An 18379-nucleotide genomic window follows, 5' to 3' on the forward strand; every position below is an offset into this window, starting at 1 on the left:
AACTGTTATATCATACTATGCCTCTAGTCACAATATTACATCAATATTTACCTGTAGTCAGCAGCATAACTATGATATCATATTACAACATTATACTGCATCTCGTCAGTCATATTATACACATATATATATATATATATATATATATATATATATATATATATATATATATATATATATATATATATATATATATATATATATATATATATATATATATATGTGTGTGTGTGTGTGTGTGTGTAGTTAGCAACAATACCGCTACATCACTAAGAATCTTTATCATTAAGAAAGTTAAAAATGCATTTTTTTACTCAATAAAAACCATAATCGTTTCCATGTGTGGGGTTTCATACTCTAATATCCTGTTGCACTTAATATCAGTAACTATCACGGGATTACACAGTCACCAACTCTAACTGTTCTTAAGCGTTCATAAGCTGGATGACTTCAAAGTAAGGAAATGTACCCTGCATGGGTACAACGTAGGAGGCCCATTTCTGGTACCCTTCTCCGTGGTGGTGCTGGAATTTTGCCAAAAGCAGCCCAGTTGACCTTGGGACAAATGGGAAAGAAATGAAACATTTTTCAATACAAACTGGTGTGTTTTCGTATAGTTTTATATACGACACAATCCAGGTGAATGGTATGTATCAAAGAGTATGTAGTACATTTCGTTTCTGTATCCGTCATATAGCTGGTATATTGCTTAGTGCAGCGTAAATATAAACTCACTCACTCACTTACTTTCTTTACAGTGGGATTTAGCTGTATTGTAAATAATCTTGCAGTCAGGATACCACATGGTGCACCCGAAAAATCTACAATAAAAGCCTGCTCACAGAATTTCTGGTGTGTTACGTATGACATTATGTATAATTTGATGAAACCTTAAATTGTCTTTGAATATTGTTGTGTAGCAGCCTCTGCTGGTCTAGTCAATAAAGGCCAAGGCACTGGGTCGTTAGAAATGTCTATATTTGGGTCGCTGTGGCGTGACCCTCTGTAATACTAATAACAAAATATGCAATAGACATTTCCAAACACATTGCCAAACACATTCGCCTATATACATGGGTAAAATACATGGGTAAAATACATGGGTAAATATTGCAAAGAACAATTAAGATATTGTTAAATCACTGCATGCATGTGATATGCCGTAACAACAAAATATGCAATAGATATTTCCAAGCACATTCGCATATATACATGGGTAAAATACATTGGTAAATATTGCAAAGAACAATTAAGACATTGATAAAGGGGCACTGATGCGGAGCAATTTCCGTGGACTTTTGTTATTGTTTTTCTCACGTGAGTACCCGGATGATATCCCAGAATTCGTGACTGGTTCGTGACCTCTGCTGCGCAGTCCGTAAGCGCGATTGATAGTTTAATTATAGACAGATCAGCTGAGGTGAAGTCATTTTTACTTCATTACAAATGTATTATGAAAACAAATGAAACACTTTGAAGGTTAATCATCTGCCAGTGGTAGACATGGTAAAAAACTATTAGGCCAATGTACGTCTCTATATTTTGTCTCATAACCCTAATTAGTTTATTGTCATATTTGTATGATTCTGAAAATTAATAAAAGAACACACGATCTGCTTATACTCATAGTAAATTTCTAACATAACAGCAACATTTATACATTGTATAGATTGCCAATGTGGATCCTATTTCAAACACATACGCGATCTAGTGTGTGTTTTCTGTCATACAGATTCTGCTGAATGCTACAACAAATAAATTAAAACACTATTCTAAGTAATTTAGTTAACCAATAATGAGCATTCAATCAACGCAAGGGTGGTTAATTCTTTGAAGGGAGGATGTTGTTTTTGCACTCACACTTTACGACAGGGTGCAGTCATCTACACACACTAGCCTTTTGGCCAATCCGCTAGAAGATAAAAGCAATTAATCAATCAGTGTGTTATCGGTTAATCCTTTGATCGATGTTTGTTTTTGTAACTCAGCTGACAAACCCTCTTGCATCACTTACATGCATATATTACATAACATACAATACATTTGCCATTACAGACCTTAATTTATAATGTTGAGTATTTACTCCAGACAGGAGAAATGCCAAATGGGAACCTTTGTTGAGTAACCGAAGTGGTGTTACTACTAATTATACCTCTTATTAATTCATTAATTGACCATCCAGAGAATGATGACAAATAACACATGTAGGTTTACACCATCAAACGCGAGTTACAGCAAGGAAGATGTAATCTCTGTGTCGCATGCAGCCTGAAAACACTTATTGGCCGAAACTGTTTTGAGGATGCCAACGGAATTTCGTCACATAAGGAATACACACAGGCATTTGCTGTGTAGTTTGTTAAATAGGTGAAATAAGGGGTTTCTTACGTAAGAAAATTTTCAGATTTCTCTAACAAAGGCAAAGTCATCGGGGTTTTTTTTGTTTACGAATTCAAATAAATCAATTGTGTGTTTTTATATCATAAATAATACACCATTGTAGCTACCATAGCTACCAAAATTTACGTATGATATTTGCTATCACAGCTCAACCAACACTCAAAACTACCTAAATATAAAGCTTTGCAATCTTCCGTACTGAAACAAATGGCTTGATACGTGCCTGTAGACATCATATTTTCATGTAACATGATTAAATATCGAGGTTAAAAACACAGAAATAGGATCAAATTGGATCAGTAACTATACCATCCAAGCATCTGAAAAGAACTACACTGCTGGGATATTTGGTTACGATCAGACAAGGAATACCATGGATATTTTTAAACAAATGGCATATGGTGGGCATCCGGCCTCCTGACTGTTTAGGTGAAGAAATTCTGCTAATATGGACAGGAGCCCAGTTCCTTTGTCCGTCACGGTCGAAGGAGCGGGCGCTGACCAATTTGAGGTTTGGTTTCGTAATTAGACCGTTGGCGAGAAACATTATTCGCTCCGCATCAGTGCCCCTTTAAGTCACTGCTTACATATGATATGTCGTAATTTAACCGCATAAGAAGTTCATACCTCATAAACTCATACAACTACTAGTTGATCATCACTGATAATTTATCACATACGACTGATGGTTTACATGTATTACATGCTCCAAATGACCCTAATTTGCATACATAGGTACGCCCTCCAGAACATTCCATTTGAAACAAGAGGGAAAGAGGTTGTCTTTTAAATATTGGAAAGTTCGATTTCCTCGAGGGAATCGTGTTTTGATTGTTTTATCATAATACTGGACACGTGTTAAACAGAAGCGGCATTGAGTTCACGCTACGGTCAGTGTGTACTGGACGTGCTTAATCACCGATCTACCTCATGTACCTCTAGCAACAATGGCCAATTAAGCGTATTCGTCGACATTCCCTGCCCCGCCTATTTGTGCGCAGGCTTATCTAATAGTGTCAAGCAGTACATGCATTGACTGATTGGATATACATGCAATATAACATTCGCATCTTGGCGCATCAAAATGAGAAACCATAAGTCAAGTTGAAGATCTTTGTTTTATTTCAGGCTTACGAGACATATACGCTGGAGTTACATTCATTATACAATCAAATACAGCGTCAATACACAGATGATGCTGACAGAGTGCCACCCTTCATTATTGCATTCGTTGGTTTCTCATTAATCCAAGACTCGCTGTGCGCATGCTACCTTCCACTTCGGCCGTACGTTTACTGATAGTGTAAACACACTCTAAAGAAAACAAAAAAACAAAACTAATATATAGTTTTATGTCTATTACAACTTATTTTTATACTTGTATGCACCAAAGACCGGGAGTAGTGAAATAAATAGTTATGTCAATAAGTTCTTGTATAAACACATCTCACCACCACCGTTCTTCCCGCACATCCCTTTCTCACAACTAACAAAACACACACATCTGACGCAGTTGCAACCAAAATAGGACATCAATAACTGAAAAGCATATGCAAATCGATATATTTAGTCAGCTATTAACAATTGTCACTTGTAAATAAATATTATTCAATCATTTTGTATTGAGTGTATTTACACTATCGGTGAACGTACCACCAAAACGGAAGTTAGCAAATAGGGTCTGAAATTAATGTGAAACCAACGAATTTTGAATATATTGTGGTAGTTTCAAGTTGACAGGATTTCTAAAATCCTACAGTAAGTGACTTGGAGAAGTAACATTCAGGAATATACTGGTTGCGTAGATCTATGTATGATAGACAAACAAATATAAAAATGAATTTCGTGTTCAACAGATTGTTTAAACAATGGGAGAGTTATATCTGTCGATAGACATACGTTTTCCCTCATTCTAATATAAGGGTAACGCTATTTTTCAGGGCATTATCATTTGCAGAAGCCCGAGGTCTTTCATTATAATATATTAAGTCCCCGACGAAGGAGAGCAGTTGAAAAGACCGAGGGCTTCTGCAAATGATAATGCCCTGAAAAATAGCGTTACCTTTATTATAGCTAAAATGAATAGAATTTTCAATACAATAAGAATAAAAACAGCGGCATCGGTTTAGAAGCAGTTACTGCCAACAACAAAGCGACGAAGGTCACTGACACACATTTTGCAAATACAGACCTTGACCTTTGCTCATACTACCAGCCGCCATTGTTTTCAGTGATCAACAACGTTAGACTTCAAGTTGATATTTTCATTGCTGTATGTTGTCATTTATGGTACAATTGTTATGGTTGGCACAGGCAGGAAAGTGCATAATGGCACAGGCACACGTGACGAATGTGAGCCAGATATATGGTCAATAATGAACCCAAGTTCATTCGATCCGTAGGTGACTGAACTTCTACAGCTGAGCTACTTATGACGTCACCTAACAACGGGCTTGATAATGGCCCGTCGTCAAGCATTTTGAGGGGCGTTATCAAGTTAAAGTGGACTGCTCATTTCTGATAACGAGCGGTCGTTTTCATGATAATTCTATCCATATTAGCTATAAACAGTACTAATGAACTTCTCAACTTTCTGGATGCTAAATGTGGTCGGCGCATTCAGGGTTTTAAAGGAGGATTTTAAACATTTTACAGGTATAATATCGTGAGCTAGTATCTAAAACTGAATGCCAATATTGTTTAAACAAATTGATAGCTGTCTCTCGGAATTTATATAAAAGATCCACATTGCCAGCTGACCGGTTCAGCGACACAAAGTCATAACCATGAGAAAACAGTAGATTTCTTACTTTACAAAAACACAAACCCTGTGGGTGACACTGAAGTATAGCCTTCGACCTGTGTCTCCGACGCTTGGAATACTCTGTACTCGGTACGTGCAGCCTAAATAATATACATACAAGAACACTGTTGATAGTAGGCACAACATGCAGACAACATGTACATTATCTAAAAATCATTACTACGATTTAAAGATTCTCCTGTTTATCGTTAATAAGAAGATGAATAATCATACAGATAAGGTTTACAGTATGCAGTTAGATTAAAACAGTACACAACTATTACGGTGAAATCTAAACATTAATCCATGAGCCCATCCATGCTCATAAATCCCAAACTAAGTACAATATCACACATTAGAGTACTTAAAGGTAGACCCGCGAGGGTCCCGGGGAAGAATAGGCCCTCAGCAACCCATACTTGCCATAAAAGGCGACTATGCTTGTCGTAAGAGGCGACTAATGGGATTGAACGATCACGCTCGCTGACTTGGCTGACATGTCATCGGTTCTCAACTGCGCAGATCGATGCTCATGTTGTTGATCACTGGATTGTCTGGTCCAAACTCTATTATTTACAGTCCGCCGCCATATAGCTGGAATATTGTTGACTCACTCACTAACTTAAAGATACGTAATACTATAGGATTAATACGCCCTTCAAAAACAGAAACTTAACACAGAAAATTTCAAATTTTCAGAAATTTCACACAAACCAATCACTGCTGAATCCCTGCATGTTGGGAATGGTTGCCGACGACAACAAATTGAAAAATGAAACGTTGAACAAAAACAAACGTTTAACGTTACACTGACGTCTGTAGTGAATCGCTAAAACGCTACCTTACATGAAATGCACGTGCATCATAAAAGTGTGTGTCACCTTGAGCTGAAGTCACTCTGACTGTAGACTTTAAAAAGCCACAACAAAGGTACTCCAAGTGCTTTAAACCACTATAGACGAAAAGAAAATGAAGCTCAATGACAACGCCATCGGTCGTTTACAAGGACGGGCATCGCAGCATGAGGTGGTAAGGCATTTCAGCGTGTCAACACAGGCCATCTCAAACCTATGGACCCAATACAACAATACTGGGAATGTGAATAATAGAAGCAGGTCAAATCGACCTGGAGTTACCACCGCTGCCCACACAACACTTGCCATATGTGGAACGTAAACGATTGCTCCATACATCGAAAACTGTCACGCGAGGTGTTGGTGTTTGCCGAATTGGTCTCACAGGTTGCGTTATAGAATATTCGTAAAGAGCATTCCACGGGACATAACTCTGTTGAATTCCGCTTGAAATGATGTTCGGTCAGCAGAGGACGCGAGAGTCGATTTAATACAACGTTTTAATTTCATATTTTTATCTTAATAGTATTACTTATTTTTTTCCGAATAACCTTTTGGTAGAGAGGAATGCAATGTTTAGTTTTAGAGAAGTGCGGGGTGCCTTTAAAGTTCAGATAGAGACAGTATAAGGTGATTCATAGATTTCATGTTTTACTGGAGTAGGGAGAATTTCTGAATCCCGATTTTAGACTCTAAACAACTACTATTAGATTGATGAATGAGCAAATGGTACTGGGATCATGAAGACCTTACGGCTATATTTTCATATATGCTTGATATTTGATTTTCCGAATAATATGGCTTTATATTCACAAATTCTACCCCAAAACCAATCAATGAAAATTGAGGATAGTAGTCATCCAAATATAGACTGCACTTTGTACGGGGACCGCATCAAATGGTATCCATTCATTCTGATTGGTCAGTTTGGTCGGGGTTTTTTTTCTTTCTCTCATTTTTTTCTTGGTGATAACTGAAAAGGATCTAGTTACAAAACTTGCTTATATCTAATAATGAAAATTATGTTTTCGTAGTACATTGTTTTTCCATATAATATGCACAAAAGATCATCAGACATTTTTCCATCCTTGGAATTTAATAGGTGTGTTGGTTGATGCACAGTTTCACAACTGTTTTCCTTGGCCTGTGGCCTACTTATCAGCCTGCATATCGTCGGTGGCCTCTGTTTACCCTCTTTAATTTACATACTTACACCGAAGAGGACAGTGAGTTACACTTGGACACAGTTGTTCCCCAGACAGACAAGTGTGACAGCACAAGCAACGTCATGGCGAATTTCGCAGGTCGAGTTGTACTTATTACAGGTAAATACGACAAACTAGGTTTCCTGCAAGAGACATGCATGTTGATTGCTGAACGATCTCAAGAACGCTGACACTGTGAAGTGTTATGTAAGTGATCAGTGTTATGACCCAACTAAACGTGCAATGTAACTGTTGCGGTGCGACTACAGGGCTATATCATGCCAACAGCAGACAGTGCGACATTTTTTTATAATTTAATTTCTTTAATTTTTAATTTCGGAGGTGTCGGATTCTGTTCATGTTAAAAATAGTAGCGGTAATTTATTTGTCAGCGAGTACACTGAATTTATAGACACATTGAAAGTACAGAGTAGTTAAGATACGATTTCAGTTGTTTTGGCGTGTTAGTTGAAAGTTGGAAGAACCCGAAATTCAACTATACCAACTTCGAACACACAGCAACTGGTTTTTTGCAGAGACAAGGGTGGAGATTCCGTTATGTTATGCAACCCATATGGAACTTTAATTAATTAAAACCAACTCACCACCAGTTCAAATAAATCTTTATTTAGCACTCACTTCATATCAATGACCAGTCATACCCCAGAAACTGAACATGTTTTAATATTAACTACCGGGCAAAAGAAACTTCTTATATAGAGGACCCCGAGACATATATATGACAGAAACATTGTTTCTTATTCCACCTTTAAGCATTTACAAGCATGAAACAGAATCAATGTCCAGTTGACAGTAATCTGGTCATGGAATCAATCACAAGAGAAGTGGGGCCAAAATGAAATGTTACCCAATCACAGATCATTCATCAAGATATGTTTGAAGTCATATTATGGAACTGTCCAAGTCTTCAGTAGCAATTGTAACGACCCCTTGGATCCATGCAAGCCAAAACACGTCTCCACATGGTTGACGTTGGTCGCCGGATGACGTCAGCAGGAGTTTTATGGCACGGATCCAAAGAACTCGTTCGAGCTGCTGTCGACTTGCTGGTGGAGGTTGCCGTCTGTCTGTGAAGATGATCCCAGAGATCCTGTTGTACCTGTTGAGCAGTCAAATTTCCATGAGGGATAACAAGTCGTGTTCTCTACTGACCACAAATCACGCCTCATACCATGAAACCGCTTACACCAAAATGGTGCACCTCTGGGGCATAGTTTGGCGTTGTCGCATGACGAATCTGTTCCGCAAGTGTATTGTCCGGATGTAGCGGTCTTTAGCTGACTTGGTAACTCTTGGTCTATCCATTCCTGGCCGGTCTTGTGTTGGGCCTGTTTGTTGGGCCTGCTTGGCTGCAACTGAAGACTCTCGCTATGTGACCTTGTGAGGCCACCATTTCTGCCACACCAGTTTTCACGATAGGATTTGTTCGACTGCGTGCAGAAATAATATTATAAATATGTGGTCAAAATCCTTTGCGCGTGAAATGTTTATTACAATCCTTCATCATTTAAAATTTATTGTTCTTTTTGATATGATGCTGTTTTAATGGACTATATAAAAAATAGTAGATCAGAATCTATGCATTTAAAATAAGCACGCAAAATATTCTAGTGCCAGAATTATTCTACATTGTCAACACTCTTCCCAAATGCAGATAATGATTATAAGACAAATTTTAAAACTGTTTTGGGTTTCTCCAGGAGCGAGTGCCGGAATAGGAGAAGGGACGGCTTTGCATTTTGCCAAACATGGAGCCAAACTCTCGCTAACGGGGCGAGATAAAACGAGACTGGAAGATGTTGCTAAGCGATGCTCGGAATGCGGGATACCTGCTGATGACGTGAGTATTGGGAGTGACTGTTGTACTTCCGGTTTTGTACATCCCACGTACGTGTAGAGTTCGTAACTGGACTTGTGAATGAATTAAATACCAAGTGTTTCACAGCTAATGCAGAACTGAGGAAGCCATGGTAAGATCCTGTGCACAAACACCTATTTGTATGTCCCATTGTCTCTATATGCAAATGACAAGCATTTATGCGGTGTTTTATTTAACCGAAGGAGGAATGGCAATGCTAAGCAGAATTGAAACGTACTCGACCAACAGCGTGCTCTAAGTTAACGTGAGCTAGGCATTGCTGTGTTTGTAGGTCTCTTGATAAGATTCCTGAAGTCCTGTCAAGAAGACAGACAGACAGACAGACAATATTTATTCAGTAACGAGGCCCTTGACCTTGATACAATCATACTGACACTGCGTTTAGTAGGTGCGCAAAGCAACTTTACAGCTCTGTGTCCTGTAGTTTATCAACTTCTGTACCTCTGGTATAAGTACAGGCATACACTGTATATAAAAGCATCATTTTTGCTTTGCAAAACAGAATCATGAGCAAATGGTTCTTCAGTGAAATTTTATATATAGTATAATGCTGGTGTCAAGTTTTACAAAAAGGACACCGCCTTTCGTGATATTCAGTTCTGTTATACCACATTCGACACCCGTTTTGAAATTACTGCATCTTAACCATGACATTGCAGTTCTTAAGCGCATAGGGATATCACAACAGGGACATCTTTCAACATTTAACAGAGTTTTGAACAATTCAGAATTGAGAATTGAGATACACTAACTGATGAGACCCAAGGCTGTTGTAAGCCATGACTTAGTCTCAGCTTGAATATATGAACAAAATATTCCACATGTCTAATTTCTTAACCAAACACAACCAAATCTATAGTGAAACAGGGTGTGTCTCACTTTTGTTACCCAGGTATTATAGCCCACAAGCAAACTGTAGCGCAAATAGGATTGCGCAGCATAGAGAATATGGCAAGTCCTCTTATATGCGAGCGAAGCGACCAAATGTTGTCAAAGTACTTTCCTCGCTTCGGATCGAAAAATATTTTTCAGGTCAAAATAAAGTATCGCCACCATCAAAGGTACACTTCCATTTCCTCATTTGGCTGTGCTCTCACATTTCTAAACCCATGTTTAGTAATTACTCGAGTGAAATATGTTTTATTCAACATTTTAAGCGGCGCTCGTGGTATTCAGATCGCCCTTCGCCTCCATTACCCCTGTCAGCTTCCGGTTGAACGGAGTGACGGAACAAGAATAAGCAGAAATTAGAAAGAAATATCACATGGCCTAATTTTGTCATGAACCTGTTGAAGTTTATTTGTCTTATCTGTCGTCACTATTGGTAGAATGTTCGTAACATTTATTCTAAATGAAAACACTTTTGGCGCAATGGGCGAATGAAGCAAGGGAGGTAACTGTAAGTATCCCACATAGAATAATACCCTTCTGTTCCTTCACTCCGTTGAACCGGAAGCTGGAAGGGGGAATGGAGGCTACATCAGGATTTGATCACTCTTGGCATTGACAAATGCCGTGAAGGGAGTCTGCCACACTCTCCAAGAACCATTTGATGTCATATTTTTAACCCTTAAGTATTGTTTACAAACTTTAATTTTCACTGACTCTATTTTGGAATGACATGTTCCCCAGATTTCTGAGCCATAACAAAGAACAGACTAACAGATTCAAAAATGCTAAGTAGATCAGTGAAGGGTACGTTGCCAATTTTCCTCTGGAAACAATTTAAAGACCTTATAGCTTTGTATGGGTGAGATGCAAGACATGTCTAGGCTTTACTCCAGGCAAGCTTGGGCGTGAACACTAGTCCTTAATATAAAAAGAAACCGAAACAAACAAACGTTTTCTAGAAAATTTAGTTTCCTATGGCGCAGATTACACGTGCCAGATAGTGATGAAATGCAAACATAAGAGCACAATGATTCGAAAAAAACGATTAATGAAGATTTCTTCACCTCCCTCCAATTTTAATTTCTTATAAAGATTACCAGTAAACATAGGAAACATCTGTGGACTTAGAATATATCCCTGCTTTGTACCTACAGAGCATGTAAAACAAGATGAAAGGCCATGTTTAGTTCTGACAGGGGCTGAATGATTTCAATGGATTGATGGTATAATATATAGTTATTACTGTATATTATAAAATTTGCCCGCTACTCCAATAAAATGTAAAGAGGCTAAAAGCATATGTCATTTTACAACAAAAGTTTCAATCGTTATTACTGGTTGTGTATTACAAGGGGGTACGCGCAGGAATTGGAACAGTGAAACAAATGCACGTGCGGTACGTGATTAGCGTTAACTTAGACAAAACCTGCTCGTTCTCGGTGTTTTCATTTAATGTACATACTCTCTTGTAAAGCAAACCAGTAATAACGAATTGAAACTATGGTCGTTTGTTAAACAACTCATATCCTAAGTTGAATACAATTCAGACATTTAAATGTGCAACTGGAAAGGTAAAATTATGAGGATTCGAAATCTTATTTTCTTTTTATTTGATTTACTTTTTCATTAAAAGTGAAAGATTAATTGGTACGTTTTCAGGGCAAACCGACTATACAACGCCGAGATTGTTCGTACCGCTTTGGCAGTGATAACACGCAAGATGATATCCACAGGCTGTATAAATGATTTTCAGATTCTGACTCTTACTGGTGACCTGACTGACTCGGCGTTTAGGAAGGCCACCATTGAAGAGACGGTCGCCAAGTTTGGCAGGCTCGACGTTCTGGTTAGTGTGTCAACTCTTGGCGACGTTTCTTCCCTGAGCTGAAAATAACGATATTTGTGATTTTGCTCTTCCAAACGCATACAAAATACCAGGATTTTTAATAGCGTTTTTGGTTTACTCATTTCCTTTGATTTGACTGTTTGCCTGATTGAAATTAATTGAATGATTAATAAAGTTACGAGTGCGAGAGAATAGCATTTTAATCGGTGCTTCTTAATTTGTGTTCACACATTTACAACCCGGTATGTGGTCTTCATCTTGGTGCCTCACCTGACGTACCTGTTCTGCAGGTGAACAACGCGGGTTTGGTTTTCCTAGGAGAGTCCCTGGGAATGTCGGAGACCCAGTACGACCAGACGATGGACCTCAACATGAAGGTGCCCTTCCTCCTGTCTCAGCTCGCAGTCCCCCACTTGGAGAAGACACAGGGTGGGTACATCTTGGGTAGACGCATTGTGAGGGTCCCCCAAGTTGGGTAAGTCTGAGGGTAGGATAGATTTTGTAGCTGGTTTAGGCTGTGAGCTCAAGCACATTGTACACAAGTCTAAGAGTTGCGCTAAAACTGAAATATCATTACATATTCATGATACATCACACACATAGTATTACTTAGTTTACTTTTAAAATGGAGTGAGTGGGTGTAGTTTTACTCAGCAATATTCCTCAGCGGTCTGTAAATAATAGAGTCTGGACCACAGAATCCAGTGATCAACAGCATGACCTTTGACATGGAAACAACATCCATGTGGTGATCTATATGGTATTGTACATGGCTGAAAAAGTTGGAATGATGGCAATCAAAAGCCAATACTACAGTGCACCCTGGTCATAATGCCACCCTGGATATAATACCATGTTTTGCTAGAAATTCCTTGGATGTCCTGCCTACATATAATATCCTGGATTTCCTGCCTACATATAATATCCTGGTTATAATGCCAAACTGGCTGTAATGCCATTTGCCAAAAGTCACTTTGTGAAAGTCGTTTTCCCTCTCTTGGACAAACGGTGGCATTGTAGGGTATACTGCACATGTACATTACTGATTTATTGAACATGATTGAGGGACTGGTATACTTTTCTTTTCCTTGCAGGAAACATTGTAAACGTATCAAGTCGTTCGAGTAGCAGGGCGGTGAGTCCAGTTAGGTTTGAGATATGCAAGGTTTGGTCACTCTTGTTTTCAGTTCCCATGGTACGATGGTACCAACGTGAATAGACGGAACCCAGCCTGTACTACAGCGTCTGAACCACCTGCACGCTCCTCACAGGGATATATTGACATCGCTCTGGCGATACACTTCTTACGGTTTTCTAAATTCTCTGTAGGAGTCAAGCATTCACACAAGCATATGCGATGTATATATCTTAAAAACGAGCAATATCGATCAAGTTGTTAACTAAGGACGCGTCCCTGTATCCTTGTAAGGTATTCTGTGCCCCCTATCGAATTTTGTTTGGTTGGTTGGTTGGTTTGGTTTGAGCTTTTTGTGTGTTGTTTTCTTGTTTATTTTGCACTACTATTCCATATACACACAACTGGAAGAAATATGTGTGTAACGTTTTGTCCTAAAATAGAACTTACCAGACTGACAAGGTCACGAAATTCGAATTCTAGAAAATTGGAAGCTGATTATATCAAGAACATACGCGACTGTTATTTACATTGGGCAGTCAAAATTTGATCCATTTGGTTTTATCCTGTCTCCTTGTAAAATGGCATCGTTTGAGTTTGCAAGAATGTAACCTCGTTCATCTTGCTGATCGGAGTTTCCTCCCTTCCCAATATTCTACTCAGTGAAAACAAACTTCAAACATCACACTGCAGGCCTTCCACGAATATTGAGAAGTTGACCATCTGAACGTACATTATAATTTGGCTGAGGCATGACTGTTTCTGTCATCAATAACCTAGGGTACTAAATCTTCATTCGAAAGAACAAAACAACGTTTGTTAAATGGCCAGTAGCTTTAACAGAAATGATACAGCATGTATGGCCGGTGTTCCAGATGCCGGTGTTTGCGATCTACTGCGTCAGCAAGGCTGCCCTTGATATGTTCACACAGTGCCTGGCTTTGGGTGAGTGTGTGGATGGGTGAACGGGTCACTATCGATGGATGTCTGTTTATTGGGGATAACTTGTGGAGTGATCTCTGGCTCTGGTGACTTTTGAATGAGGTAACTGTTTCAGTTGGATGATTGTTTTGGTTGTGTCAGTGTTTGGGTGAGCTGGCTTAAAATGTTTAAGGTAGGATGTCATTCTGCATTGGATTACAGTTTCCGTTGGATGATGTTACAGTATGGTGACTGGTTTGAGTAAGGTGATGTGTAGGGTATGTTTCTGGGTGAACGGAATGGTAGTTTACAAAGCAAGTACAGTCAGTGGTCTTCAGTCTCGCTTCGTCAATAAAGTCGAAATAAACATATCAAGTCCGATTTCAACCTCCTTCCACAGTATTAAAACATGGCTGCCCCGATGTGAGGTTCACAGTGGGTCTAATGGTGTATTAATTAATAATAATGCGCGGTATCACCTTTATACCGATATATCGCAATGCGCTTTTTGAACGATACGTATTGCAATATATTATTTTCTGAGAATTATGGCTCTATTGATAATTATGGTGTAATCATTTTAGTTGCTCTAAACTCAAACTGTTTGTTTGTTTATGAGAACACAAATTTTATGTATGCACTATTTTTCATTTTTTCAGAGCTCGCTCCCAAGAAAGTTCGGGTGAATTCTGTGAAGTAAGAATGTCCTTTCGGTAATGACGTGAAACGTGACATGTTATTGACAGGTGTTTAATTCCAGGTGTTATCTGAGTGTATCCTTACAACATCACATGGATGTAGGCAGAAAGACACGCACACGCACACGCACACGCACACGCACACGCACACGCACTTAAGGGATATATACGCAACGATCTGCCTGTTCGTTTGTATTAGTTCACACCCAAAACGCCGACCGCCCAAAACGCCCTGTCTCACCCACTGATAAATGAACCCGCCCAATTAGTCTTGGTATTATGTGTTTTTACATGGAACAGCATTAGGTTTGATCAGAGTACTCACATTAATTGACTTTTGCTACTCAGAGCGTACATTGTATATACATTTTCTTCTCCCTGTTTAGTGCATTTATGTGTTTGCACACGAAACAGCATTATGTTTGATCAAAGAACTCCTAGTAATAATGTATGTATCTTCTCCCTGTTTTGATCAAAGAGTCATTTATTCAGATAATGAAAACAATGTTTTGTTGACAATTTGATTTTAAAACATAGTTAGTAGGATTATGTTTTCGCAAACTATATAAGATAGAGGACATAGGTTTTCAACAAGCACAGAGATGGCTGGTCTTCAGAGAGTAGAGTACGTGAAGTCGCAGAAGGGTGCCCCTCAGGTATTCCTTCAAGGTCACACTTACACAAAGAATAAAGTCAGAGGCGAGTTTGTTCACTGGCGTTGTACTGTAAGCAACTGCAAAGGAAAGTGCACAACAGCTGGCGACTTCATCGTGAATGTTTCTGGTGAACATTTACATCCACCACGTGACAGTAACGCCGTCAGGTTCATCAGCACACTGACGAAGAGGGCACGAGAAGAGACGACACCCGTTCAAGCTATCTACAATGACGAGATTGCTCGACTGACACCTGATGCAGCTGTTCCCCGTGCAGACGACATGAATGACTACATTGTTGAGACCTGGGTCGACTACGAGGCCCGATTTCCACTTCATCTCTGGAACCATCATCAGACTGCTGGACCGAGGACCAATAACAACCTAGAAGGTTTCCACAGCAGACTAAGCAAGCAGCTCCCCCACCACCACCCCAACGTCTACAGATTTGTGAAATCATCCAGAAGGTCGAGATCAACGAAAGAGCCAAACTCCAGCAGATCAGTCTTGGTGCTGCTCCCCCTCCTAGGAAAAGGGTCTACCGAGAAGTTGACAACAGGCTCTTCCGTCTTCAAGCATCCCTCCGTGTTGGGACCAAGACATCGATGGAGTTCGTCGATGCTGTGGGGCATCTGCTCAAACTTGGTTGACAAACCCTTGTGACATCATTCTGCCATCACTGAAGTATTGAAGTCTAGTGACATGAACTGTGACATTCGTGTGACAAGTAGTGCCATAGTTGAACTATGGCAATTTCATTTCACGTGTCTTTATATAGTGCTGATATAATATATTTGATGAGTTATGAAACAATGAATACGTCTCTGCTATAGCATGTATAAAGTGCCTACCTAAATATCAAATGAAATTTCCAATTGTTGATGTCCTTATGCGGTGCTTATATTTACAATATGTTTGATAACTTATGAAAAAATAAACACTTTTTAAAGTCTTTTGTCTTCGTGTTTTGGGAGTAGGATTAGTTGGACTAGTTCATTATTTAATGAAGGTTACAGAGTAACAAACTAGAATGCAATGAACCATAACATTTGTTGTTTTAACACGTCGGTGTTTTGGGAGGTCGGCGTTTTGGGAGGACACCTTTGTATGTAAATTGGAATGCAAAAACAATACTCAAGTATAGATTTTCACGTCATGTTCACATTTTGAATCTCCCATCCGAACAGCAAGAAATGTTCTCCGAAGGACTGCGTACAAACCATTCATTCATGCCTCAATAATCAGCATGACGGCTCCATACACCTTTCTTTCAGTCCCAGCACTGTGGCGACTTCGATCTTCGGACGACAGGGTTCTGTCTACCACGGGAAAGACGAAGAGTTAAAGAAGGTGTGGTCGATCTACAAAATACGTAAAGCATCGAAATACTGGTACAGCGTTCGAAAAACCAAGCGCCGGTTGTTACTGTATCGGGCCAGCAGGTCCAAATATTAGCAGGCCCTTGTGGCTTCTACAAATATCTGTCTTCTTTTTCAACTGGAATCTTTTCTTCCTTAAGGTTCAGGAATTATCCATTAACTTACCGTTTCACTTCTTGGTAGCTTTGCACATATTAATGGCAACGCCAGTTTATGACTACTGACAAAGTCTCTATGTGCCATAGGATTTGTTGATTGATTTTGTAGAAATAGTGTGAAAGTGTACACCCTAGTGTATGTTGTTTGTACTGGTTTGAATGTAAGAAAATAGGCCTGCAGATTTCATTCAGGGCTGTAGATTTTGATTCATGCGGGCCCTGATGGCCAAACGGCAAACTACAGCATTGCAACCTCCACTGTACCTGTCACCTTTTACATCAGTAATTCTATGTTAGAGGTTATTAATACTTTGTTAGACGGTCTGGTTTTACAACTTGATCATGTTGCTACGACTGTTAACCCTTTCACATTCTAATTGCCGTCGTGGTCTTGTGGAAGGGGCGTCCAGAGAACACAGGGCCAGGAGTTCATACCAAAAGATCCCGTAAAAAGATGTCGTACAGCTCTGGTCGGTCTGAATCCTGTGTGTTAGCCTTTTCGTTAGTGCATAATCAGAAACAGCTACTAAATTTAGACTTACACTTTCTTTATTTTGCATTAAACAATCTCATTGGTCTGATAAAAATTCCTTCAAACTTAGACTGGTTTTCCTACCCGAGAGTGCGTGCGCTCGCCGCAGTGTTTCCGTTTGGGGGCGACTGATTGGGTTCCGGATTAGTTATGCCAGTTGAACTGGCTATGCCAGAAAGTTACTAGTCCACAAAATAATTCTCTAGCCCGGAATTTTAATGTAAAAACTTAGCAAATATAGCAAAATAGAGAAGAATAAGATATTGTAAGCTGCTAATGTGATGACCTTGTTTTATCAGGCCATAATCTTACACGTTTTGAAAATGTATTATAACTTAACAGAAAAAGTCGGAGAAAGTGCCGAATTTGCAAAATGACCACATGGAAATTCACAAACTAGTCGGGACAATGACTGTTGAGATTTAGTGGTCCGATTGGCTTTATACTATCCACGGGCTAGCAGGCAATGACCATTTCGCATACTGCTTCAGATCTTTGTGGAGGGGTCATTTTAATGGGATGGCCCTTACGTTACTATTATCCTCCAACGTTACTGCATACATTTACAGTTCCTGGAAAAACAAGTGGATGCCATCCCCCTTGGCAGATTGGGCACACCCCAGGATGTGGCTGAGACTATTGCTTACCTTGCCTCGGACGCTGCCAGCTTTGTGACGGGACAGATGATTTTTGTCGATGGGGGTCGACACTGTAAGTGAAGACTAACGTTCCCGAAGCCGAACGTCACCTGTCGACGCTGGGGACAGTATGTTCATCGTATTCATGAACTAAGACGGAGCTAAGTCAGAGAGACCTACAATTAGCAGGAGACATATAGTTAGTAATATTACCGTTATATCAGAGAGACACGTAGTTGTCGATATTACAACTATATCTGAGAGACATGTACCCGGTAGTGCTGGCCGATGAGGTTGATAATCGGAAATATCATCGACGGGAATTATTGTTAATGTTCATTTATATTAAAATGTGTACATCTA

The 18379-nt window shown here is 39.4% G+C and overlaps 1 protein-coding gene across 1 annotated transcript; it reads left to right on the forward strand.

Annotated features, from left to right (window-relative positions):
• Positions 1-7345: 7345 nt before the first annotated feature.
• On the forward strand, positions 7346-18097 carry LOC137271724 (uncharacterized oxidoreductase TM_0325-like). The gene is made up of 9 exons (XM_067804136.1): positions 7346-7382; positions 8984-9123; positions 11807-11899; positions 12190-12328; positions 12994-13034; positions 13910-13979; positions 14615-14651; positions 16584-16659; positions 17948-18097. Exons 1-9 carry the CDS (start codon positions 7346-7348, stop codon positions 18095-18097), a joined length of 783 nt encoding a protein of 260 aa, XP_067660237.1.
• The last annotated feature ends 282 nt before the right edge of the window (positions 18098-18379 follow it).

The sequence above is a fragment of the Haliotis asinina genome, chromosome 2 (genome assembly GCF_037392515.1).
Source record: "Haliotis asinina isolate JCU_RB_2024 chromosome 2, JCU_Hal_asi_v2, whole genome shotgun sequence".
NCBI classification, from domain to species: Eukaryota; Metazoa; Mollusca; class Gastropoda; order Lepetellida; family Haliotidae; genus Haliotis; species Haliotis asinina.